Source organism: Podarcis erhardii (genome assembly GCF_964252035.2).
Source record: "Podarcis erhardii genome assembly, chromosome: 10".
NCBI classification, from domain to species: Eukaryota; Metazoa; Chordata; class Lepidosauria; order Squamata; family Lacertidae; genus Podarcis; species Podarcis erhardii.
This window is the reverse complement of record NC_138500.1, coordinates 53663957-53690216: the sequence shown is the minus strand read 5'-3', so window position 1 is coordinate 53690216 and position 26260 is coordinate 53663957. Positions and strand designations below refer to the sequence as shown.

At 42.1% G+C, this 26260-nt stretch overlaps 1 protein-coding gene across 2 annotated transcripts in view; it reads right to left on the bottom strand.

Moving 5' to 3' along the window:
• Positions 1–1220: 1220 nt before the first annotated feature.
• The window catches only part of ZNF277 (zinc finger protein 277), a 38758-nt gene continuing 13718 nt past the window's right edge, over positions 1221–26260 (bottom strand). For both annotated transcript variants that reach the window (XM_081878050.1, XM_081878051.1), the window contains exons 2-12: positions 24382–24583; positions 20092–20180; positions 18709–18791; positions 16313–16404; positions 14283–14393; positions 12154–12286; positions 8022–8089; positions 5230–5326; positions 4129–4171; positions 3293–3467; positions 1221–1758 (exon numbers count right to left, since the gene is read on the bottom strand). In XM_081878050.1, coding sequence (XP_081734176.1) covers positions 1566–1758; positions 3293–3467; positions 4129–4171; positions 5230–5326; positions 8022–8089; positions 12154–12286; positions 14283–14393; positions 16313–16404; positions 18709–18791; positions 20092–20180; positions 24382–24583 — 1286 coding nt within the window. In that variant the 3' untranslated portion in view covers positions 1221–1565. The remainder of the gene's footprint in view (positions 1759–3292; positions 3468–4128; positions 4172–5229; positions 5327–8021; positions 8090–12153; positions 12287–14282; positions 14394–16312; positions 16405–18708; positions 18792–20091; positions 20181–24381; positions 24584–26260) is intronic.

Below are 26260 nucleotides of genomic sequence, written 5' to 3'. Positions count from 1 at the left end.
AGTCCACTTGGCTGGTGTCTAAAGCTGCTTGGTCAACAGTAAACTTGCAAACTGTGTTATTTACCCTAAGCAGAACTGTAACAATTCCGAAATGCCAAACTCACTCTGCAACAAATATTGTCTCCTTCTTCAGTTTGGTCCTCCTCAATGTAGTACTTAAGAACCTAAGAAAAATCTGCTGGATCAGGCCAATAGTCAGTATCCTGTTCTCATAACAGCCAACCATATACCTATGGAAGGCACGCAGGCAGCACTAGAGTGCAAGACCACTCTCCCCTCCTGCAAATTCCAGCAACTCGTATTCAGAAGCGCGCTGCCTCTGACAGTGGAGGCAGAACATAGTCATAGAATTATAGAATCATAGAGTTGGAAGAGACCACAAGGGCCAAAGAGGGTTAGTTCATGTTCTTAATGTTTCTTAAATTACTGTTGGTGAATTATTCTCTTTACATCTGGTCTCTGGCGACCTTTGCCTCCTTCCTTGATTACTTTCTCCAAATATTTTCTTTTCAGTTCTAACCTCCACCCAGCCACCCTTTTCCACCTCCATCCCCCTTGACTTGGAACTCTCCCCAGGGATCTTTCAGCTTCCTTCCACTTCGGCCTCTCACTGGTCCAGATCAAGTTCTCCTCTCGTTGTTACAACAAGCCTATGTATGTCCATGGCTAAGATCAGATTCGTGTTACCGCATTACTGGCCTTTCCTGAATGATGCTGCGTCCAAGTAAGCAGCAAGAGAAGAAGCGACAAGGAAGCAGTTCGCATACCACTGTGTAACATATGACCAGGCCCTAAGAGCATTCCAGAGTAGAAATTAGCCTCAACATGAATATTTCACTCTATTATCTCCTGTATTCGCTTTAAACAAGAAATCAGATCTGAACGGAGGAAGCTGAAATCCTGTCTGCTAATCAGACTCTAAACATCACAACGTAGTATACATAAGGGGCTAGGTTGTCTCCTGTTTACAGCTGTAAAACAGCAGGCATAAAAGTTGCTTGATTGGAGATGTTCCGCTGAAAAAGGATCTATACCAATGAACATGACAGTATGTTTCTAACAGCTAAACTAATTCTGTTTCTAGCGCTATAGCTGCAATCCTAAACGGTTTATCAAAAGCAAGCCTAACTGAATGCAGATCGACTCAGTAAATGTGCACTGTCTTGTAGTAGTAGTAGTAGTAGTAGTAGTAGTAGTAGTAGTAGTAGTAATAATAATAATAATAATAATAATAATAATAATAATAATTTATTTATATCCCGTACTCCCCAGCCGAAGCCGGGCTCACAGCGGCTAACAACAGTAAAATAATACAGCATTCTAAAATCAATTCATTATAAAATCAGTTCAAATCAAGTTGATGGCAACCATTGGGCTAGAGTTCTGTGAAGAATTACCAAAGGAGGGGGTCAGGCTACAACACAGCCTAAGAACATAGGATTAGTTTCTAATTTATTTTTTTAGCTTCTCACTCAGGATGGGTCTATTGCAGCCTGTCAAGGTTACCAAATCACCTTTTGCTTTGCGAGGAAACTGCGTATTCAGAAAGATGCTTCACTTAATTATCAAGGTTCTCCATTATTTATCTCCTCACAAAGAAGTTGATTTAACACACTCGTCCGTTTCAGAGCCTCTATGTTAGAAATATCCTCGCTGATGACAGGCACATCCTCTTTCTGTTTCCCAGCTGTCAATTCATCCTCGCTGTCCGAGAGCGTACAGAGAAGGGTATCGTTTTCATAGGTAGGAAAATAATACCTGGAAAGAACAGTGAAGAACAACGTCATACCTTGTCAGTGAAAAGTCCCATTTACAAACATGCTTTTAACTGGCAACATTGGTCCTGCTTCCACATGGCATTACCTTACTGTTTGCATATCCCGGCTGACAAAGCCTAGTGTGGGGTATGCATATGAATATTGTAACCATGTAGGCGGGTGCCAATTGCATGGGAAAGAGAGACAATTTGAGACCTCCCACATGAGTGCAATATTTAAACACGTTTCCTAATACTGCTCCCCACACTGCTGGGAAAGCAGCCCCAATATTTGGATGGGCAAGCATATATGCACAGTATGTTTTCTTTCACATAAATCAACACATTTAGTTATTAGAAATCTTAGCAGGAGTTTATGGTCTGTTTAAGGTAATAATACTGTAAATTATTTCTAAACATCCACCCTGTATTTGATTTATTCCACTTGGAGTAATGACCTGGTTCCATCCAACTCACTGCACTGTGAGTTCTGGGTGCAGGGCAGGAGTTGGGTCCCTTACTCACAGCCAAAGTGAAAATATAAATTTGTGGTCGAGGACAGCTCACTTTCTAACTTTATCCATAACCTGGATCATGCACTCACCAAGGGGCATATTGCATTCCTTGTATTATATCACTTGGGTAATACCCATATTTCAGCCAACTTTATCCATAACCTTCCCAGAACCACTGAAAGAGGCGGTTATTAAACCGCTTCTTAAAAAACCATCTTTAGATGCGGCCACGATGGCCAACTATCGCCCAGTCTCAAATCTTTCTAACTTGATCCATAACCTGGATCATGCACTCACCAAGGGACATATTGCATTCCTTGTATCATATCATGAGTCATGCACTCACCAAGGGGCATATTGCATTCCTTGTATTATATCACTTGGGTAATACCCATGTTTCAGCCAAGCAAAGCGGACATTGCAGTCTGTTCTATTGCCCTTTTACTCTTAAGGTATGTATGTATGTGTATTATGTATTTATGTGTATACTACACATAAAACTTATTAAGTCTTCGGAAAAGACCCATATGGTACAGCAAGGGCAGAGAATGCGGAATCCATGTCTCATTTACAAGACACTAAGCTGGTTCTCATGAAACAGTATGTCAAACTATGACTTACTGAGACTTTGCAGGCTCCAGGAGAGGAGCTCCCAGATATTTTGCTCCTCTCCCCAGTACTTTTTACTGATGGGTTGAGCTTAGCCAAGGTTTGGCTTAATGTGTTTATGGTTAAGCTGTCTCTGCACTAATTATAACCTGTAACCAAGGTTTGCTCTTGGCTACAGATCATGGTTAGTGATGGTTAGTAATCACAAGTCTGGGTTCAAAGGACACACTACTAAGCCAAAGCTTATTTTCCTCAGGTCAGTAAAAAAGATCTGGGGTGCAGCAAAGTGGTTGTAAGTTCCTTTCTGGTGGGGGAGGGCTGCACATTCACATGGACACACGGCTTACTGTGCCGTGCAAACCAGGTCACTATCATGCACTGAGTAAAACGCTGGAGATAAAAACACTCTTACTGTGGCTGATCCCACATGGATCTGGCTGGCAGAAGTGTTATATGTCTGGTCTCTTCCATATGATTTACCAACTCCCTTTTCGATTGAAATTTCTCCTGGCAACTGTAGCATCGACACTGATGGACCTCTCTTCTGATGAAGTTCAACAATTTCACTTGCTGATAGAAATTCAAACCTAGCAGAGAGAAAAGGTTTTTTTTTTTTTAAGGTGCAGGGGGAAAGGGGGACTGGAAGACACAAGCAGTGAAGGCAACCATTTTGACCCATTAAAAAAATAAAATAAATCCAAATTAGGATAATACTTTTATTAAGCCAACCAATATATCACAAAATAGCTAACAAGCTATTGAATTCTTAAGAAGTCTTTATCAGGCTAGGTGGTGAACAGAATATTGAGGGAGTTAGTGGGAGCAAGGAGAAAGCATTTTTTTTTTTGCTTATGTTCGACCCATGGAGAATGTGTCTAGTTGCAGTCTTAAGATGGAACAGGGAAGGAGGTATCTAAATCTTTTCTGCCGTTTCCCCCAATTCTCCAGAGCTGATTTGGGGAGGAAGCATATGGGAGAGGAAGCATAGGCTGCTTTGTTGCACAAGAGTAAATCCTTGCACTAAAAGAACAAGAACAATACATACTGTCCTCAATCGGCTTACTACAGTGATTTCTTGAGAACCACTATATGTATCTCATGCTACCCTTTTACATTCAGGAAAGGTCAGAACTGCCAAAACTGAAACATTTGGGAGTGACATAGGTTGACTTCTTGTCTTGCACTTTTAAGAAGACACATTTCTAGCAGCGGTAGAGGTCCCCGATAGAGTACATGCCTTTCACTCACCATGCTCAGCCTTAATGTTTAGCAGGTCGAATCCATGAGCCTCCTGGAATTTGGGAAGAGCAAAAAGGGCTTCTAATTGTGAATAATTAAGAATTTTTCAAATCGAAAACACCTGAAGTTTATAGAGAACAGGCACACCTTAGCAAGTATGCTGTGATTACAGGCTACGGATTACTGCTGTATGATTGCTGAAATTCTTCACGCTACTACTGTTAGGACGTTACAAGCAGCACCACAGGAAATCAAACTACCGTTCCAACTAGCAGAGGGCTATTTTACTCTGCATGGTATTTGCCAAGCTTGCTCCTTGGAATTTGTTAACTGTGAACACCAGGGATTGAAACTCAGGCTTTCAGTACTCAGCGTGCATATTCTTTTAAGATAGACCTATTAAGAGAGACCTAAGTAGGATATAGGTCTCTCAAGTGGATTACTGAAATGCTAACCTTTACAAGTGGGGCCCTGCAACAAAATGCTGCAGTGTGCCATGCTTCTGTTCAGGGTACAAGTGACTCTAAGCCACTCCCACCCACCCCGCCAGCCAGCCAGTATTCTGTGCCCATTGAGCTTCTTCAGTCCCCGCTGGGTTGTTTCTCATTTTCTTCTCCATTTTGTGTTTTATCAGAGAAGCCTGGACAAATTGTACCCAGTCCCAGCTGCATTAAATCTTTTATTTATTTACTACACCTGCCAATAGTAACATAGCATGAGTACAAGAAGACTCGAATCAGTATGATGATGATGGTGATGATGGTGATTCTAATCTTTCCTTATTATAAATGCAAAGTTTTAAACTCTGCCAAAACATTCTGTCGGCTGAAACTAATAAAGTACAGAACAGCTTTCCCCAATATGGTGGTCTTCAGATATTTTGGTTTGCAACTCCCACCAGCCCTGGTGGGCATAGAGAATGTTAAGGAATCATGGAAGTTGTAGTCCAAAGTATTTGGAAGGCACCATGTTGTGAAACAATGACATGAAACAATGACATAAAACAGTGGGGTTTTTTGGACTAGAACAGGGCATCTGAACGCTATCAAATTATATCCTCCCCCTTTTCCAAAGCAAGATCTAATACAGAAAGTGGAACAGGCCTCTTACCTCCATGTGAGCATAGAGCTTTTCTGTGGTGTCAGCTTGCTTTTCGCAGAAAAGGCACACTGCACAAACTGGATGTTCTTCCCAGCCGGACCAGTCTCTGCAAAAAAAGCAGTGCAAAAAGCCAGTTGAAGTTGGTGATTTGCAAAGGTTCCTGAAAGATATGGAAATGCTACAGACATGGGACCCCATTCTGCTTCCACTTATCCAACATGAAAGTAAACGGGAATCAACTTCACAGACTGTCAGGCAGTTATGTCAATGCAAAGTACAGTGGTACCTCGGGTTACGTATGCGTCAGGTGACATACACTTCAGGTTACAGACTTCGCTAACCCAGAAATAGTACCTCGGGTTAAGAACTTTTCTTCAGGAAATTGTGCTCCAGTGGCACGGCGGCAGCGGGAGGCCCCATTAGCTAAAGTGGTGCTTCAGGTTAAGAACAGTTTCAGGTTAAGAACGGACCTCCGGAACAAATTAAGTACTTAACCCGAGGTACCACTGTAATGCCCCTTTCTGTGGAAACCGGAACAGAGTTGAAACGGGACAGAAACCTATTTCACACGAGTCTTCACCACCTGCAAGGCAGCCATGATATTCCCCCACCCCAGTTTTAACCCAGAACTCTTGAGCATTCCATAGTCACTAAGCATACTCAGTCCTCACTGGATGAGTTTTGATGGTTCTTTTTAGCTTTTCATGTAAACATTGTTTGAACTTGTACAAACCTTGGGGCTCTCTGTTTCTCACTGGCCCTTGGCTACATAGCTTTCGGCACTCAGCATCTGACTCTGCTCTAACGGGGAGTGATAGCATAGGCTAGCTATAAGAATGCATGCAATACTGGCAGAAATCAACCCTTTGAACTAAATGAAATGTCCTTTGGAGTAGGTCTTACCATCTGCAAGGTCGTACCATTACCCAAGGTAACGGAATTCCACAGCCCTTTCACCTCAGGCTGCCATGCCCCCCCCCCCCCCCGCTAATCTGTGGCCGGGCATCTCTTCTATAAATCTAACAAGAACAGGCAACATTCTTTCTCCTGGTTATGCAGACATGACTAATGCTTATTATTTGATAAGGCAAATCACTGTTTACAGTGGTACCTCGGGTTAAGTACTTAATTCGTTCCGGAGTTCCGTTCTTAACCTGAAACTGTTCTTAATATGAAGCAACACTTTAGCTAATGGGGCCTCCCACTGCTGTCGCACCACCGGAGCACGATTTCTGTTCTTATCCTGAAGCAAAGCTCTTAACCTGAGGTAATAATTCTGGGTTAGCGGAGTCTGTAACCTGAAGCGTATGTAACCCGAGGTACCACCGTACTGCAGAAGTGTATGGGTGTGTTTACTTGTAAGGAACAAATGCAAGGTAAAGCAATACTTCATTTCCACAGAGGGTGGTTTGCTTCCAGTGTGCAGCTGGACAAAGCCACTTCCGAACTAGAGAGGAGGTGGGGTTGCGGGCCCACGCCCTCCCCATGCACGCAGGGGCTGACTCACAGCCCCCGCAAGAGTGAGGGAATCCTCAGGCGCGTCATTGTCCCGACCAGCCAATCGGCTGGCCGGGGAGGCGTGGCCTGGGCTACTTAGGGCTGACGTGCCCGAGGATTTTTCTCTCTTTCCCGTTCCAGCTGCTCTGGTTTCCCACCCCGCCTTCTCTTAGGTTTAGCTCTCTGACATTGCTATGGACTTTGGTTGGTCGCCGTCAAGGGGCCTGGTAGGAATTTTTTCCACTTGGCAAATTGGCACCAGCCATTTGGTTTTCCGCCTACCTCGTAGCAAATCATCACAACTTCCTCGGCATTGGTGGTTAGGCATTGCTAGGGGTATTGTTATGTAAATGAGGGGGGAAGGAAGCGCCATCACCTTCCCCCAAAGCAAAGGGTAGTCCGGTAAAGGACTCCGGGGGGCGTTGCCCTGTCCGGAGCCTATGGAGGTGTGGGCCTAAGAGCGGTGACCCCGGGGGAGGTCCTAGTTGATGTACATCAGCAGGACTCCCCCCACTGGTGATTAGCTCTTACTGGCCTTCATGCAATTGGGCTGAAGCCGGTTAGTCGATAGGACCAATGCCTAAGCCAATACCGCTCAATTCCTGCAATCAATAAAGTTGTGGCCTTTTACGCCCATTAACCTTAATATACCGTGTCCTGTGTCTTTATTTCCCAAGTGGGGAGGGGGACTTGCCATGCAATGCCATCTCTATAGTAATCAAAACCATTAGCTAGTGGCCATGCTCCGAAATAACAGCTAGAAAAGGAATTGTATTTTATTCCCACCGGCTCAGTTTCGCCTCCTCTTAACCCCCATTTCCTCTCCAACCCCTAACCCTAAATTTCTGAGAACTTTAAATGAAGGAATAAAAAACGGCTGCAAAATTTTGTAGTGCACTGGGGCCTAGCTTTTCTGTGCTATCTCCCCTAGGACACTTGCCCCTTTGCTTTGTTTTCTGACTCTCATGGGGGTTATGAGAGAATTGGGGAAATATGGTGGGCTCTGTTTCTTTAGAAGGGTAGTCCATACAGTTTATTGCTATGCCCTAACTGGAAAGGACATACATTAAAATGCAAAATTATTATAAGTGGGGTGGGAATACATAGCATGTTGAACTGTATCTTCTATGGCTCTGGAGCTCCTCGTGGTTGCTATAAAACACTAAAAAACACTGGAAATCCTATTCATCAACATTCTCGGCCATACCTACATTGTCCCTGAATGCCACTTTTTTTACAACATAATGTTGCCAAGCCCGCAGAACAGATTTCCCACCACTCTAAACTTTAAATACAACTCTTACTCTTCCTGGTTGTCCAACAATTCTCTGTCATCTTCGGACTGAACCTCTTCCCAGGTCTTGCCAAATTCCTGGAGGCGAAAGAAAAACGCACAGAGCAAACATGAATCCATGATACTTCAGCAACAGTCAATGCTCCAAGTCTTAGTCAGTGGATGTAAATAATTCAAAATGAGGCCACTCAAGGTCATTTACAGCTAAAATAAAAACAGCTTAAAACACAGAAAAGAAAGCAATAATTAAAAAACAAACATTAATAGAACTAATATGTATATATGTATATATGTATATATGTATGTATCTATATGTATACGAGACCTGTTAAAATATACAGATCATCACACCACTCCTCTCCTTAAAAATAGTCAGTTCCCAAAACCAGTCGGAATAAGTTTTCACCTACATGTCTTACATTTTTACATTTCCAGTAAAGCATTTGCCTCCTTGTAATAGCTTGTTAGAGTTAAGATACTGTTGTTTTACTGTGGGAAAATGTACTGTATGTATGTATTTATTTTTATTGTTAGCCTGCCACAAAAGCCTAAACTGGCTGGTTTGGAGTATAAATTACTCCCTCAAGGGGCAGTCTATATATCAGGTAATAAATAAATACAATAAATATTTAACTCAAAAAATATATATCATGAAGATTTCTAGGACACGAAATCTAATATTGGGCTGGGTTATGTTAAAATTCTGACTCTTTGTCAAGATGTGATCCTGGGTAAGTTGGGGTGCCACAGATACAATCCACTTTTATTTTATATCCTTTTCTGGCAATGCATGTTTTTTTCCTGGGGGTGGGGAAGACAGAAGGGCCATTATGTTTGAAGGAGCTACAACACTGAGGAGTAAGGGAAAATGTTTAAAATAATAGTAAAGCACCATCTAGCTACTCTAATGCTAAGTGTATTATTAGCTAGATGCTTAGATCAGGAGTAGCCAGGTGGCATTTTATTTTAAAGGGCTTTCGCCTTATTCACACAACATTGTAGGTCCTTCAGACACAGTGTTAGTTATTACCACTTCTAGGTATGTTGGCATGTCCTACCCTTGTTCCTTATTAAATAATAACACAGAAAAGTCATGGAGACAAGAGATTAAAATGGAGTCTTACAAATCTACAACGACCCTATTGCAATATTTTATAGCAAATGAACACACACACACACACAAACAAAAAAAGACCAGTCCCATAGCTCCATCAAAGCTGCTACAGCGTGTCAGGTAAACGGTGCAGAGACATACATTTGTTAGAACAGCCTGTAACAAGATGTCAGTACAGATTAGGGAATTTGGATCCTGTAATTAATTCAGAGATGCTACTCTCGAGGGTAAACTCTCCAAGTGCGGCAGCTAGATTCATTAACGTTACCAGGATAGTGAGATAACTACCGATACCTCACATTAACACCCCTCTCACCACACACACCCTCCATAGTACCACGCGGCCTCCCATGTCGAGTGGTCATGTCGAGCAGCTAGCTTTTTAATAAAAAGCTAATAAACAGGGGTGGGAAGGGGGTGGTAGAGGAAGAGTTCCCTTCCCTAACCACTTACAGTATAATGGTATCAAGTGGGGATGCGGGTGGTGCTGTGGTCTAAACCACTAAGCTATTGGGCTTGCCAATCAGAAGGTCGGAGGTTCAAATCCCTGCAACGGGTTAACTTCTGTTGCTCTGTCCCAGCTCCTGCCAACCTAGCAGTTCGAAAGCACACCAGTGCAAGTGGATGAATAGGTACCGCTGTGGTGGGAAGGTAAACGGCGTTTCCGTGCGCTCGGGCTTCAGTCACAGTGTTCCATTGTACCAGAAGTGGTTTAGTCATGCTGGCCACATGACCCAGAAAGCTGTCTGTGGACAAACGCCGGCCTGAAAGCAAGATGAACGCCGCAACCCCATAGTCGCCTTTGACTGAACTTAACCATCCAGGGGTCCTTTACCTTTTTTACCCTTTTACCTAATGGTATCAAGTGACCCCAAGTTTAGAATAGACAAAAGCTTTAGATTTTTTAGGCTACATCAGGTTTTAAGTAATTTCCAGCTATACTGGAAGCAACGGGGAATTTTACCTCTTTCAACAAGTTCACTGCAGGAGAATTACAGAAGCAAACTGCCCAATGGCTTGGGCTTGCTCTCCAATACTGGAATTAAAAGTCTTTACGGTGGTACCTCGGGTTACATATGCTTCCGGTTACATACGCTTCAGGTTACAGACTATGCTAACCCAGAAATAGTACCTCAGGTTAAGAACTTTGGTTCAGGATGAGGACAGAAATTGTGCTCTGGCGGTGCGGCGGCAGCGGGAGGCCCCATTAGCTAAAGTGGTGCTTCAGGTTAAGAACAGTTTCAGGTTAAGAACGGACCTAAGTTCTTAACCCGAGGTACCACTGTTTTAACAGGACCATTTCATTATCTGCATAGGCACACAGGCACTCATGTCGTATGGCAGAAGGGTGAGCCCAAGGGCCTGGCAATCCCCTCCTTCCCCCATGCTCATTTACCTCTTCTTATTCCATGTGGTTGGTGGGGTTACACAAGCCTCAGACTTACTCCTGTGTCCTGGCATATTGCAAACACACCTAAACTTTGTGAATAGCCCCTCAGACAGGCTTAAAGCAAGCCAGGCCAGTTAAACTTGTAAATTTGTAAATTGCCCTGTGGTCTTCCAATGAATGGCAAAATATAAATTTAATGAACAACAACAACAATAAACTGTGACACAGAAAACTACTTTAGAGTAACTAGCACACAGGATCTCCTAGGCACAAATAATCCCATTAAGTGAAATTCTAGTACACAGGCAATACTAGAAAAATTATTACTGCTATTACAGTAACTCTTGAGTTTTATATAATATTTACTGCCCAATAAAAACACTCTTATAAGGCAATAGCATTACATTTCTGTCTTCTTAGAAAAATCAAACATGGTTTTGAAGAGCTGGTTCATGACCTCCAAATGCTTCAGGGTGTGCAATAATGAACGAGAGAGGCTACACATCTGTCATTTCAATTATGTCAGTCCACATTCAGTTAAAGAGAAAGGGAAAGCTTTAATAGTGGCTGGGAAACTAATTCAGCCTTAGTGAAACGCCAGTGAGATACCGGATATCAGAATGTTAGCACTGCAGTATAACATCTCCAATGCCTTGGGACCAAAGAACTTAAAAAGCATTCCTCAGTATTCACCATCCTGGGCCCTATGATCAGTTGGGGAGGCCTTGTTGGTGTTGACCTGTCTCCCCCTCATTATTAACATTCGGGGGGTGGATTTAAAAACATGCCCATTCACCTTGGCTGAAAGAGGCATTTCTGTTTCTTGCCCACAATGAAATGCTCGTTTTGTCACTTAGTCTTGCAGAACATGGCCAAAGAACAAGCAAGAGCAACAGTTACCTCATCCACTCCACATTTTACCAGATTCTCCGAAAGAATATAATGAAAGACTTGGCCAAAAACCTTACTGAAACCAAGATCTACTATGTCTGCAGCATTTCCCTGATCCACCAAGCTTTTAACTCTATCAGAGAGAGAGAGAGAGAGAGAGAGATATTTGTCTGGTATGACTTGTTTTTGAGAAACCCATGCTGTGTTTTCGTAATCATAGCACCCTTTTTCAAGTGCTCACAGGCTGTCTGTTTAATTATCTGTTCTAGAACCTTTCCTGGTATCGTTGTCAAGCTCCCCAGCAAGCAAAGTATTTGCATCCCATTGATTTAAAACTGGCGAGACTTAAACCTGATTCAGTTTGATGGCATCATGCATACAACTTGCAAATCAGGCTGCAATTTCATTCTTACTAGTCAGGAAGTCCCAGTGAACTAAAAAAAATGAGTTGACATATAGAGGATTGCATTGTCAGTCAAATAAGAGTTGCATATACGGTGGACGCTCAGGTTGCGAACGTGATCCGCGCGGGAGGCACGTTCGCAACCTGCAGCGCTGTGTCTGCACACGCGCAGGTCGTGATTCGGTGCTTCTGCGCATGCGCAAAGTGTGATTTAGTGCTTCTGCGCATGCGCCAAAACCCAGAAGTAACCCATTCTGGTACTTCTGGGTTCGGTGTGGTGTGCAACCCAAAAACGTGCAACTTGAAGCGTCTGTAACCCGAGGTATGACTGTACATCAACTTACCAGATAATTAATGATATAAAATCTGTCGTATTCTCTGTTTTTGGCATTGATTCTGCGATGCTGCTTCTTTCTCATGTGATCCTTGAGCGTGTTCTTATCTCGAAAGGTTTTTTCACAGTACAAACACTGCAAGCTAAGATTAAAAATAAATAAATAAAATTACAAACTGGTGCTAGGGACATTGCTGTAAGGAACCAGCCACTTACTTCAAGTAACTCAAAGCAGCTCACTTTGAGAAAGCACGGTTAGATAAATTTAAAGAGAGAAAGATCCCCCCCCCCCCCGATTCAGGCAGTTTGTGGTTTTCAGGAGCATATGCTGAATTAGAAGGCTTAAGGCATGCGTTAACGCTCTGTTTCAGCAGCTGTTTCGATGCAAACTGCTTCATAATCTTGGAGCACCCTGCAAGAGCTGGCATAGCTCAGCTGACAGAGAATGAGACTCAATCTCAGGGTCGAGGGTTCGAGCCCCACCTCAGACAAAAAATAGTTGCATTGCAGAGGGTTGGATTAGAAGACCCTTCTAACAACAACTGTGATTCTATGATTACTTGAAGGCAAAATGGGAGTGCACTTTCAAAAGAGAAACATCGCCCAATGTCAGTTGATTGGCAGGTAGGTGACCCCACCCAGTTTTTAAATTTGTCCCTGGAGGGGGAGAGCAGATATAGAATTGGCTCATCAAACACATTAATCCCTTGTGTTAAAGGAACCACCACTGCCAACTGATGTAGTGTAAATATGTGAAATTAAATCATATTTTGAGAACTATTGGTGGTTTGGCCTTGTAGAATTTATATGACTGCTGATTTATTAGTACTACTGAGCTTTTTTTTTTTTTACATGTTTACAATAACTTTTATAAATTTTCTGTATTGTATCCTTGTACAGTATTTGACACTGGAATAATCAAGTTATGCAGCCATGGAAGCAAAGAATATAAAAACACACATAACTAAATTTATGCAATAACAAAAAAAAAATATACCAAAAAAAAATATCAAAGCATAAACCACTGCAAGCACAACAGACTGAGCCTTAGCTGTTGGCATCATTGGTACTGGATGAAAATGCCCTTCAACACAGAAAAAATGGATTGACTTAATACGGCAAGAATATTATTTTTAAAATTGCTTATTGCAAGAGTGTTACAGTGTGGAAGAACCTTAGTAAGTCATGCTTCAGATAGCTTTGGGCAGAGTGACTCTGCTTGGCATTAATATAATACTGATTGATCAGATTCCCATATATCTCATTCTGCTGCCTGAGCAAGAAGCACAAGGACCCTTTGCGCGGCTGCATGATTCACAGATCAATGTAACTGAACTTATTTGAAGAACATTTTAACATGTTAGCATATTGCATTGGTAAGTAAAAATACTGCCCTCTCTCCAACCATCACACACACACACACACAAACAAACACACATATTTCCTGCCTTCAGGTGCCCAGATTGGTCAGGGATTGCATTTAGAGACCATCTCCAACTTTTACTGTTACTTCATCCATAGAACTATGAAACAATATTACTTATTCAATTCCCAGGCTCCCTTTTATAAGCTCTTAAAAATCCATTTTCTACCAACTGAGTCAGTTGCTTCTGAATACTCAAGGACCTATACATCAATCTCTTTTTTTCATAAACACAATTCGGAGATAATCGAGCTGCTCCTTACTATTGATTTAATTCCAAACTTTTTTAAAAAAATAAATAAATGCAAGAAGCATCCTCCCCACCTCCTTTCCAGTAGTGACTGTGGATGTAAAATGGGTTGTTTTTATATAGTGGATTTTCTGTGGTAAGGGGAAATTCAGATTAATGTTAAGGAAAGTATGGTTTGGGATAAGCATTTTGATGAAGACAAAACCATGTTTGTAAAAAAACTGCAGTGCTTCCACAATGAACGCACACCTGGAAGCATCCCAAATCTTCGTATAAGTGACACTACTGTTCTTTCCAATCCTGATATACAAAAGCTATGGGACCTGGGCTCAAAGAGGAATGGTTTAGGTGAAGATAATGATGTGAAGAACCCCCAAAACAATATACAGAGTCTCTCGTGTCCACTAACTTTATTTGTTACAATTATCATATCCAGTCTTTCTGTAAACTCAGCTACTTAGCGTACCTGTCTAGTTTCTTCTGTAGAAGTTCCAAAAACTCCTCACAGTGTACAATGTTATCTGGCAGCCCAACATTGAATGCATGATCGTTTGCCATGTGATTGAGAAGGTCTGATCTACAAAGGAAGAATTCAAGCAGAGCATTAGTTCCTTTAACATACTTTCACGGCAGCTTCAAAACATGGCTCTTTGGGTTGGTGGGTTGTGGGGGGAAGAAAGAGGCTGGTGCGATGGTTTAAGGAGCATCACTAAAAATAAATGTCCTTTCTCCCCTTTGTAAGTGTGCCTCTTTTCCCTGCAGAGGCCAACATGGAGAGAGGAAGAAAGCCCAAAGAGTCTTTCTGAAGCGGCTCTCTGTACTCGGAACACTTAAAATAGTATAAAACCGCAACTAAGTAACTGCACTGTTTCTTTTTTTGCGGCTAGACAAATTATTTCCACTTAACTGAAGAAAATGTGGATTTCACCCCTATAAAACCAACACTGAATAAGTTACAGCACTGTGTGCAGCTTTCCCAGCAGCGAAAGCAGTTGTGTGTAACTAAATGGGAAAATTTACATCTCAAGATTTATCGCCACCTCACTGCAGCATTTCACAACCTGACCTGCCAGCTTGAAACCAAAAAGAATTGCTAATTTTAACCAATACTCTAATTACTCACCGGGGGCACCATTTGAGTAGATTTCAGTAGAAATGGGAGAATATATTAATGCTTTGCAGAGGTCGCCAACCTTTTTGTGCCCAGGGGCACCTATGCAAACTGGATAAACTGAACATGGCTCCCCTCCCAATCTATTCTATTGGCTACAACAAAACAATCCTTTCAGGCCTAATACCAGGGTTGGGGAAGGGATCCTGCAGACACCCAAGAAGGCTTCTATGGGCATGTGCCAGTCAGTCCATCTTGGTGCCTTCTGAGTGGTAGCAACACAAGACAAACCCACACACCTTTTTTAAAAAAGGAAAGGACCTTGGCATGCAAAACAAGTACATAAATCAAATTCATTGTTTAGAACCAGGTATGTGATGAGAAAGAGCCAATGCAAAGCTAGAAGACGAGAATATTCCCACCACTAAAATGTGTGATGGGCTTGGCTTGCACATGGTTAACTATGTTTTAAAGATGAATCTGCAGCATGCTGGTGCCCAGGGCTAAAACCATGGGCAAAAACTCTTGGTTACGGATTGTGGTTTATTTTGAGAGACAAGCCACAAACCCAGGTTCAGACATAATACCAAGTCAAACCATGGCAATGTGTCCAAGATTTTAGCCCAGTATACTGCACAACACCTTGACAGTATAGTTAAGCCTAACTGTGGTTTAAAGTGATGTGCACAGCAGGCCACTGAGATTCATAGATCACTAATTCATAGATCTACTAATTCATAAATAACAATTCTGGTCCAACAACCATGGTATGTCAGACCGAAAGTGAGTCGTGTGCCCATGTCAACTAATGGCATAGTCAACTAGAATGCCAGTCAACTAATGATTCAGGACAGGCAAAACAAAAGAATTCTTTATGCTTCTTCTTTTATGGATTTCATTGCCCATGATGTGATGATGGCCAATGGCTTACAAGACTTTGAAAGGGGATGAAGTCATGGACAATAGATCTATCAATAGCCATTAGTCATGATGGCTAAATCCTTGTTCCAAAGCATTGTGCGTTCCCCAAGTTGCTCATGGACTCCAAAACCCATCAGCCCCAGTCAGCATGGCCAATCATCAAGGATGAGAGAGGCTGTGGCCTTCCAGATGCGGCTGGACTACAAAATCTCCATCACTGCCTTAGCTAGTTGATGAGCATGTGTGAAATGGGATGTTGGACTGTATGGACCCTTTGGTCTTTCCACCAGCACTTTTCTTACACTGGGCTACCTGTAGGCAACTCTAACATTTTGCCAGCTATAAAATGCTGCTACAGCCACATCTGTACCAAAGCCTTATAGTGACATTTCCATTTCCCCCATTTGCATAGGCTTGGGATGTTCACGAGGATGAAAACGCGTAGTCAAACGTTCATCGCTAACCTGTTACCAATAAACTCTTTATCACAGAACATGCATGCACCGTGAAAGTCGGTGTCATTTCTCTCTCGCTGCTGTTGCTCCAGATTCTCTCTCTGTTGAACAGGAAGAAAAACAACACATGCAATCACATTCATTTTTGAAAATAGCTTCATTGTAAATTATTCCTAGCAGTTTTCCATTGTCTCTCATTATCAGCTAATGAGCAACACAGGCACTTGATTCATTTGAAAACATGGTTTTCTCGCCGACGATTAGGTTCAAATGTTCACACAGCATGAAGGAAGAGTAACAGGCAAAACAGGAAGACCTGAAGGCTGGTTTAATCCAGTGCAGTTCAAATGAAAACTGGAGAAAATGTATTTGCACCTCCCAAAATAAGAATTTGGATGACACAAGGATTGATGGACTCAATCTGCGTAACAAAAAGATTTTAGCCTCGATAAATCAATATGATCATCAATGGCTCCTTGATGTATAGGTGCACCCATGTGAATAAAAGGAGCATTTTTTAAAATCTTAAATAATATAGGTTTAAGCCTTAAACCAAAGCAAAACATTTTATCATATATCCCTAACAGATCTCCCAGAACACTTAAAAAAACCATTTTTGTATCTATTTCTAGGAATTTTCTCCTCCAATTTAAATAAAAGCTGCATTTTACTGCTGAGTGTTCATAGTTTGAAGCTGCATATTGCTTCAGGCAAGAGAACTGAGTTAAGAGAGGCTAGGTGTATCTTTTCCACGAGAGAGATTGAAGCAAGAAATCATTTATATTTTACACAAGTAACGGAAGACCTAGAGTGAGGAAACTGGAACTTGAAGATACTTAGGTTTCTCCTCAATGCACAGGAGATATAAAGAGCTCAAGATTTAAAATGTTGTAGAACTAAAAACCCTCGACACATTCTATATCATCAGGAAAAAACAGTTGTTTGGTGCCCCAGGGCTTTGAAACTAAGCAAGTCATCACTTTTTTAAAAAAAGATCCCTATTTCTTCACCCTCACACTCCGTAAGCACCTCAGCAGAGGAACAGGCAGCTTAATAATAATAATAAGCCAATGACTAAAGAATTCATAAGCCGTAATCAGCAACACCTAAAGGGCACTGCATTGGCTACCCCTCTATGGTAAGCTTGAGTTGTTCTGGCAATTGGTTTATTTTTGAGGAAATTCGACAACCTGCTAGAACTACTTTGCAGGTTGAGCTTACCTATGCATGCCTGCTTCTCTGGCAGCTGCAAAAAGTGGTGGACTCGGTATGTTTGAAAGAACACACACACCTCCCATGGAGCTTTCACATCTCCAAAACAACTTAACGAGAAGAAAGTTTCACCGCGGAGGTGCCATTTTAGGGCTTGCTTTATGCAAGAGCCACAGCAAGGTTTGAAAGGCCCGCTTTTGAACTGTCACTGAACAGAGCCTCCCCTTCAGCTGTTGAGTCATTAAGCGATAAGATGGCAAGAGCCCTAGAAACTCAGAGATATATGCATGTGTGAATCAGTTCAAAGAGAGCAAAAAGAGCAGAAGGACCTTTATCTATCTGCTGCCCCCCCTTTCAAGAGGTTCCTATTTATTTTGCTTCTTCTGATGTTGGATAGCTCTGCAAATAAGAAGCCACGGCTGATAAACACATTCAGCTGCCTCTGGGAATGCTCAGCTGGTGGATTTCTGCAATTCCTTTGTTGAAGGAAGGCCAGAGATTTATTGATAACAGGGTCACTAAGTAGGATTGGGCAGTGTTGCGGAGAGATCAGAATCCCAGGTGAAGAATCTTTACTCTTGTGGACAAACATATGACATATACTTTGTATTCAAAACTGCATCCTTGGATTCTTCTGAGTCATTTTCAGCACACCTTTAAACATACCCTCCAACATTTCTCTGATAAAAATAGGGACGTCCCATTCCATTATTAATTATTATTATTATTATTATTATTATTATTATTATTATTATACCCTGTCCATCTGACTGGGTTGCCCCAGGCACTCTGGGCGGCTTCCAACATACATAAAAACATAATAAAACATTAAACATTTAAAAAACTTCCCTATACAGGGCTGTCTACAGATGGCTCTGGGGTCGCATAACTCCACACCCTCCAACATTTATCCAATGAAAATAGGGACATCCTAAAAAAAGTGGGACATTCCGGGATCAAATCAGAAACTGGGATGGCTTCTCTAAATCAGGGACTGTCCCTGGAAAATAGGGACACTGGGAGGATCCACTTTAAAGAAGTAAGTCCTACTGAGCTTTCTGGAACTGTTAAGTTAACCATTGAGGATCAACTTCATTATTACTGAAAGAGGAAACCTGGGAATTAAATTAAATCCTCATTTTTTGTGCAGTTCATTTCATGCTTCGGGATGGTCACATGCAACCCCACCTTACCAGCCTTTGTTGCTGAAGTTTCTCCCTCAGTGTTCTGTCTTCAGGCAAGGCATCACATAAAAGGAAGTAATTGTCTTGTTCCTCTGTTAAAAGATTACAGATCAAATGTCAGGAGAATACTTAGGTCGATACATTAAGCTTTTTAATGTAATACAGGTTTGAGTTATATTTAGTCACTGAGAGAGGGAAAAAGATGCAAGTGGTAATTCTATCCATTTAAGACAAATGTTCTTTCTAAGGGGTCTGTTCAGAAATTTCCTAGTCATGTTGTGCTTCAGCCAGAAGCAAATCCATGAATATAGAGAAGCCGACCAGGGCATGCCGGTAGATTTTACTGGACAAGGAAAATCAGCCCCAGGTCTCGTGTCTGGCTGCATTCAAATGTCACAATAAACCATGGTGTAATAAACACCTCTCCCAATTACCACTCCATGAAGAAATCTGAAGGTTTCCATTTCATTTTTATTAGTCACAGTTTAGCACTACTTTCAATCCTCATCTGTGATAAATATTAGCTATAGTTTGTTGAAACAAGCCAGCTTCAGAACCCATGGTTTACTGTAACAGCCAAATGCAGCCTCTGCATATTTCATACATTAAGGGAATAACTGTACACCAATGCTTCACACTGCCTGGTGTGGAAAGAATTCTCCAAAAGAAAAAGAAAAAAAATCTGCATTCTGACTTTGTACTCAGAACAGGCTGAACTGGTCTTCTCACCCCAATCTTCCAGGCAGACAGGTAGAGGAACCAGCATCAGTTTAAAATGCCTGAAGCCCTTGTTATGCCTCTTTTTCTTTAGACTCTCCATTTCCTAAAGTTGAACTGCATTCTACAACTGCCAAGATTTTTCTTTCCTTTTTTTTTAAATGAATACCTGATGCTAGGCCAGAAGCAGGGTGCCGAACTGACTGTGTCTCATAGCAGTTATTTAGAGGTTTATAATTTTATTTGACAGTCAAAGCTACTATAGCCACCCTTATAAGCCTCTAATCGGTGAAATGTAACACATCAGAAATATTATAACTAGTATGGGAATATCTATAATATTAAGGCAGAGGGCTCCTTCCCTAACATTCTATCATAATCATCCTTTGTTTGGCCCCAAGTATAGATGATGATGATGATGTTGTATGCAACATGTACAAAAATCAACACAGGCATTGCCCACAAGCTTATAGTCCAAGATATCATGCTAGACACTCACTCTTTGTATTTTAAAGTGAATCAAATAATCTGTTGAACTCAAGCCCACAAACAAGAGTGCTTCAGCATCTGATACAGTTCAGCAAAAAGTGTCCCAACAAAATTGGTGGTCCAATGGCAGATTGTGGGGAATTTTGCAAACCAGGGCTGGGCAGGCTACATTAACAACACACTCACCTAAAGCTGCTTCAGAATTTGTTCTTATCACACAACAGAAGTCTGTAATGGGCTGCTCTGAGAATCTTTTCTTCCAGTACAATGCATATCTTAAAAAAAGGGGGGGGGGGAGGAAGCAAAAATGCAGGCAGCTATGTTACAAAACATTTCCCAAACTGTTGTTCGTTTCATTACACTCTTAATATGCAATTCTTGTTGCAGCATTTGGATACCCGAGCCACTCATTGCTACCAGGCTTTTGTAGAGGTCATTTTTCAAATAAGGCGACGTTTCTATTTAGCCAGAACAATCTTCCCAGTACAGATAAGTTGGAAATTGGAAATCCATTACCAGGTAATTTCAAATGTTCAGCTTGTATGAAGAAACCAGACACAATGACTAGTGTTTGATTAAAAAAAAAAGAAAAACATGGCAAGCTTACGGTGCTGAATAAGCTAACTTTTTATATGGATTTTATTTGCCCTAGATTCTTTTCGTCTTATTACCTGGCTTTAAAACTTGATACTTACCAAAACATAAAAGGGTGCTTTGTGCGTGCTTGGTCACAAGTCTCTAGAAAAATGTATACTGCATGAATACCGAGACCTGCTTAGTAGTTTAATTATCCAACTTGACAGTAAAATACATTATTCCATCCAAGCAAATATCAAGAAACTCAGTTAGAGCCAGCTCTGTGCCCTAGTACCATATGGCATTCCCATGAAAGAAGGAAACTTCTGGATTTGAAAACACTAGAGCCATAATTTGGCAAGAAAAACAAACTGTCCTCGTGGGATGGGATGAAATGCAACAGAGGCACAGAAAGCTGACAGAGAACTTGAACACAGCAGTACCAATAGTCCTACATATTGACTATGTATACTTTTTAAGAAGCAAATAGCTGCTTCTTAGTATCACATTTCCTGGTTTCTGGCACTGGCTTTCAAGTCTCTGTTACACCCTAATAAAAGTTATTGCTTTCAGCTGTTTTCCTTGCTCATCAATCAAGCATCTTAATGAACCAAAAGTGTGTGCCTTCAGTTCAATCGTGGCACAGATGTTGAGGGAAGGGTCTAGAGGAGTGGAAGGTAGGGACCGGATCTCAAACAGTTGCTGCCTTCAATTATTTCCAGGTGCAATACAGACACCAATGTTTGCAAGCATAAAAATGTCCATGGAAATAGTTCACTTTACATGATGTAAAGTTGTGAGCATTGATCTGCATGTCTGAGGTTCTCTCAGGAGCCAGAAATTGAACAAGAGCTGTCTGGTTCTGCTGGGTAATCACTAAAGACAAAAGTGGCATGGAGATTTCCCTCTGAGCTGATGCTGTGTTGCTGAGAATCCATCTGAGAAGCTTCACAAATCCCTTTGCCTCTGATAACTGGTGATGCAGTGAGGCTGTGGTGTCCTCAAACACCACCGAGGCATTTGGGATTGCAGCGTGGTGGGGGAAAGCAAATAATATTTTCTTTGCTCATCTGCAAGACAGATCCTGGCTTGTTCAGCAAACCATGGCTATAACAAACCATGGCTTAGTGTTGCATCCAAACTACCAATTTTTGCAGCTCTGGACTGGATCCTGGATTCTCCACCCATGAGGGACCATTTTGACAGGTGGGACGCATTTTTTTCTCTGTGGTTTGTAGTGTGATTTGAATTCATGTCACACTGCAAATGAAGGTCCTAGCACTGCCTCTACCATGCGGACCAGTGCCAACTTTAAACCCTATTTTCATTCAATGGAAACTTTGTAGTGCAGCCAAACCCAGCAGGCTTGAAGTCGCCACTGACAAGCAGTGACAGCAAGTCTCACTTGAGAGTCTTCAAGGCCATTCCTGCTTTGCTCACTGGCTGCTGCACCTCTACCCAATGTTGTACGTAAGTGGTCTTGGGGGAATTTGGGACCTGTGCCAGACCTAGTTAGAACCCCAGAGCCCAGAGGCTCCCTAACCTATATGCCTGTTCATGACACCCAGATATACCTCTCCACTTCAGAGTTCTCTCCTTCCATCCAATCCTGCATGTCTCTACCTGCTTGTCTGATACTGTTCTCATCACCATCTCAGACTCAACATGTTCAAGATGAAGCTGCTTCTCTCCCCACCCCAGCCTTCCCTTTTGATCCTCCCCAGATCTGCCAACAGCATCACTACTCAGACTGACTCTGCTTTATCATCAATTCTTCTCTCATTTGTTGCCTTATATACCGTATTTTTCGCTCCATAAGACACACTTTTTCCCTCCTAAAAAGTAAGGGGAAATGTGTGTGCGTCTTATGAAACGAATGCGGGGGGGGGGGGGAGGCAGGCAGGAAAAGCCCTCAAGAGCTGCACACAAGCTCTGCGCGGCTCTTGTGGGCTTTTCCCCAGGAGGGAGAAGGGACTGACGCGGCCAGTCCCTTCTCCCTCCTCGTAGAAAAGCCCACAGGAGCCACGCGCTCCTTAAAGGGTGCACGGCTCCTGTGGGCTTTTGCAGGAGGTGGGAGAATTTAGCCGCGCGCAACCTCTCTGGCCGGGAGAGGCTTCACTCTGCTATGGCAGAAGCCAAAACAGCGAGTGGGATGGCTTCCCCCGGCAGCCCCGGGAAGCTCTGGGAGAAGCGGATAATTTTTTTCTTCTTGATTTCCCTCTCTAAAAACTAGGTGCGCCTTATGGTCCGGTGTGCCTTATGGAGCGAAAAATACGGTATACTGTACTGAAATGTAAGGAACCAGGCCATGGCAACTCACCTGGACGTTGATATGTGGACAGCATTTATTTATAGATCACCTTTCCCGAGTGACCATTCTTTAGTCTCTTGGAAAAATAAAACCATTGAGTCTGGCCTGGGGACAGATGATCACTCGGTTCCACTCACAAGTAACCTATGCAACTCTGAGTTTATGCATTTCAGTCTTCTTTGAACCATTTACAGTGGAAGAATTGATCCCATTCATTTTTGGTGCACATCAGTCGTCTCAAATCTGGCACACTGACACATGCATGGTAAAAACTGAGTGCAGAAAAGGTCTTGATCTTTGCCATCTGAAGCCAGACACACATAGCGGCTTTGCAGATACCAAAGTGGAAAGAAGAGAGCAACAAAAAGAACACATGTACAGACTGGAATGCATGCTATGTGAAATTGCTAAGCAACAACATTTAGTGTTTTGAAGAAGGCTTGTCAATTAGAGAAAACATGTGCACCTTGAAAAGCACATATTGATGAGGGGCAGGTAGATTGGTTTATTTAACACAGGCTGTAGATCAGGAATGGGCAACCTGTGGCCCCAGTCAGAACAGCTGTTGGCATAGGAACTTCTAGAACTTTAGCAATTAGAATATGCAATTAGGACTGAGGCCAACCCATTCCTAGAAGGGCATGGTCATCACATGTCAACTGCAACATGTAATACTTTTTAAGGGAAGGAAGTTCAACTGAGTTATCAGGCTCTAGAGTTTACCATGGAAAGACAACGAAAAGGACATTTCAGGAGTGGATTCACCATGCCTTTCTCTCTACCTGTCCATTTTATTGCATGGGTTTCCTCTTCCATAAAGAAATTGATCTACACTTGTATGAATCAGTTCATAGAGACGGATAGACAAGTTTTGACAGGCTTACAAGAAATAGAAACCAATCTGGAGAACTTAATATAAAGGCCTGAGCTCCAAAACAAAAAAAGGAAGCAGTTTGGTCAATGCAAAGATCTGCCTTCCTTAAGGTTTTCAACTCTCGTTCCGGTCCCCAAAAGGCTGATGCATTTGTTTTTGTGCTATGATCAGGGCTACTTTTGCAGAATGATTTACTTCCAATTTTTGAAGTTTGGGATTCCTTTGCACACACACATTCATGTTCCAGCCTTGTTTCTACAGTCCCTGGGTCCAGCTCTCTCAGCCAAGGCTCAGTTTCCTACATTAATGTCTAGCAAAATTGCCTTTTATTTATATACAAAAATGTATCTATCCTGCTGCATCATAAAACATTGATGAAATGATTATTTAATTTTTCTACTGCTTAATATATTAAACGTGTATCTAAATGGCGTACAAAAAACAGAAGCAACAACAGACAACTTAAACAAAATATTACAAAAACACACAGTTGCATTAATACAAAGTTACTAATATATATAAATCAATATCAATTCATTTTCCTTCAGACACACATACCCTTTCAGCCTCCCTTTCACTGTTTTTTGGGATCTGTCTGTTTTCTTTTGCATAATTGGGAACTGTGTTTTGGTTGTCTCAGTATATACCAGTTCTAGTTTCCTGGACATTTTCTGTCCTAGGTTGCTTTATCAAATTTTAAGCAAGAACTACATACCTCCGAAAATCTGCTACTAGCCTGACATCTGCAATGACAAGCTTGTGCTCTATAATCATGTGCTTCAGAAGCTGGTTTTGTTCTGATGCAGGAGAATATTCTTCACAGAATATACAAGGCACAGATGGAGAACCTTCTACAGCAGAAATGCCACCTGGACTTTCTGGCAGAGAAAGTGGCTCCAAAATGTAGTCTTCGTGGTCTAAAGAGAAATAATAATAATAAATTACAAATATATTATATTAGTCTATCTCAGTGTCAAAAGAAATCTTTTTTTTTTTTAAGTCAGCAAACAGACTTGTGTGCACTCTATAGAATGGAATGAAAAAGAATGGAAAGGTGTTTCTTTATTAAATTTCTATCCTGCCCTTGCTCCCAAACGAGCCAAGGGTGGCAATGAACTTCCTGTATGGCTGGTTTTGCATCAAAGACTTCTTACATATTACTTCCTTACAGTGTTAGGTGCAGAGCAGGGGAGAGAAACCATGTTTGGCCAGCTTGGAGTTTGTAATAAATGTGACATCAGCCCAGGCTGATATGTAGACCTCATACAGGTAAAATTCCCAGTTCACTTCAGTGGAGGGCATATACAGACCTACAGGGCATACCTAACTGTGTCCACTCAGAAGTAAGTCCTACTAAATTCCATGGGGCTTACTCCAACATAAATGGGATTAAGCTTGTAGCCTTACTGCAAAGTGCACACAACTATCTGAAAAGCCAGTCTTCTGCAAAATCCTAGTGGCAAGAATCAAACTTACGGTCTGCTTACCCAATGATTAAATGCTAAACCTTTGGCTACAAGTCAAATGTAAAATAAGTCCTACATGGACAGTTTCCGCTGCTCCCGTTAGGAACAGCCAGATCAGGTGTTGCATCTCTAATGTCCCCAAAGATTAACGAGCAAATTTCAAGATAGGATTTGGCCACATACAGCAAAAATACTTCCCCGTTTGCAAATGAGAGGCTGCATTCTTGCAAGAGTGCATGTTCCGCGGCTGTCCTTTTATATTGGTTATTGACACCTCACAGAGCACTACAGAAGGGTCACAGCTTAGTAGCAGAGCTCAGGCAGCGCATTACAAATTGGCAGAGCTTGACAACCTGTTTGGACTAGAGGGCACATCTCATATTTTGCAAATGTGCTGGAGGCACCAGTCACCAAATGCCTGCCATGGAAAGGGCATGGCATAACACAAAATTAGAGCAACAATCATTTCCAACAACCATGGGAAGCCAACTATGTCCTGCTGGCCCTGGCTATGGAGATCACACATGTGTGCATGCACACTGATGCTTCTGCTGCCTAATAGCAAGGGAGCATTTCAGAAAATATATACAAGGCAGCCACACCGTTCTCATTTCACAGAAATCCCTTAAGTACCAGCACATTTTGCTCCATATCCTTCTTTCTAGGAGAGCTAGAGGCTTGTTTTTTTCCCCAAATGGCAGGTCAGATTTGGGTGCACCTGCCCTGGAGCCCCACTGGATCAGGGCGACCCCTGACCCTCTATGGCATGTCCAGATAGGGGTGAAAAATAGTCCTGTCTAAGCTTCCCAAAAGCCACTCTCAGAGAATGTAGACAATGCTGAGCTATTTGAACCAAAAGTATGAGTTTGTATGAGACAACTCCTTATGTTCCACTTTGCCCTGGGATCCCAAAGCAAAATGACCAATGGGAGAATGGGGAAAGGGAGGCTATGCATCTTGCAGCACAGATAGCGGACCTGAAGCTCTTAGCCCAGTTTCTTGAGGCTCTTGGTCAAAGTTCATGTGGGTTAAAAGCAGGAGTAAAAGCAAAATGCAGAAAGAGAGAAAGGAATGGCAGCAAGGGAGGGTCCTGTCAGGGAACTGCCATCGGAGAGTCAGGTGGTGGAA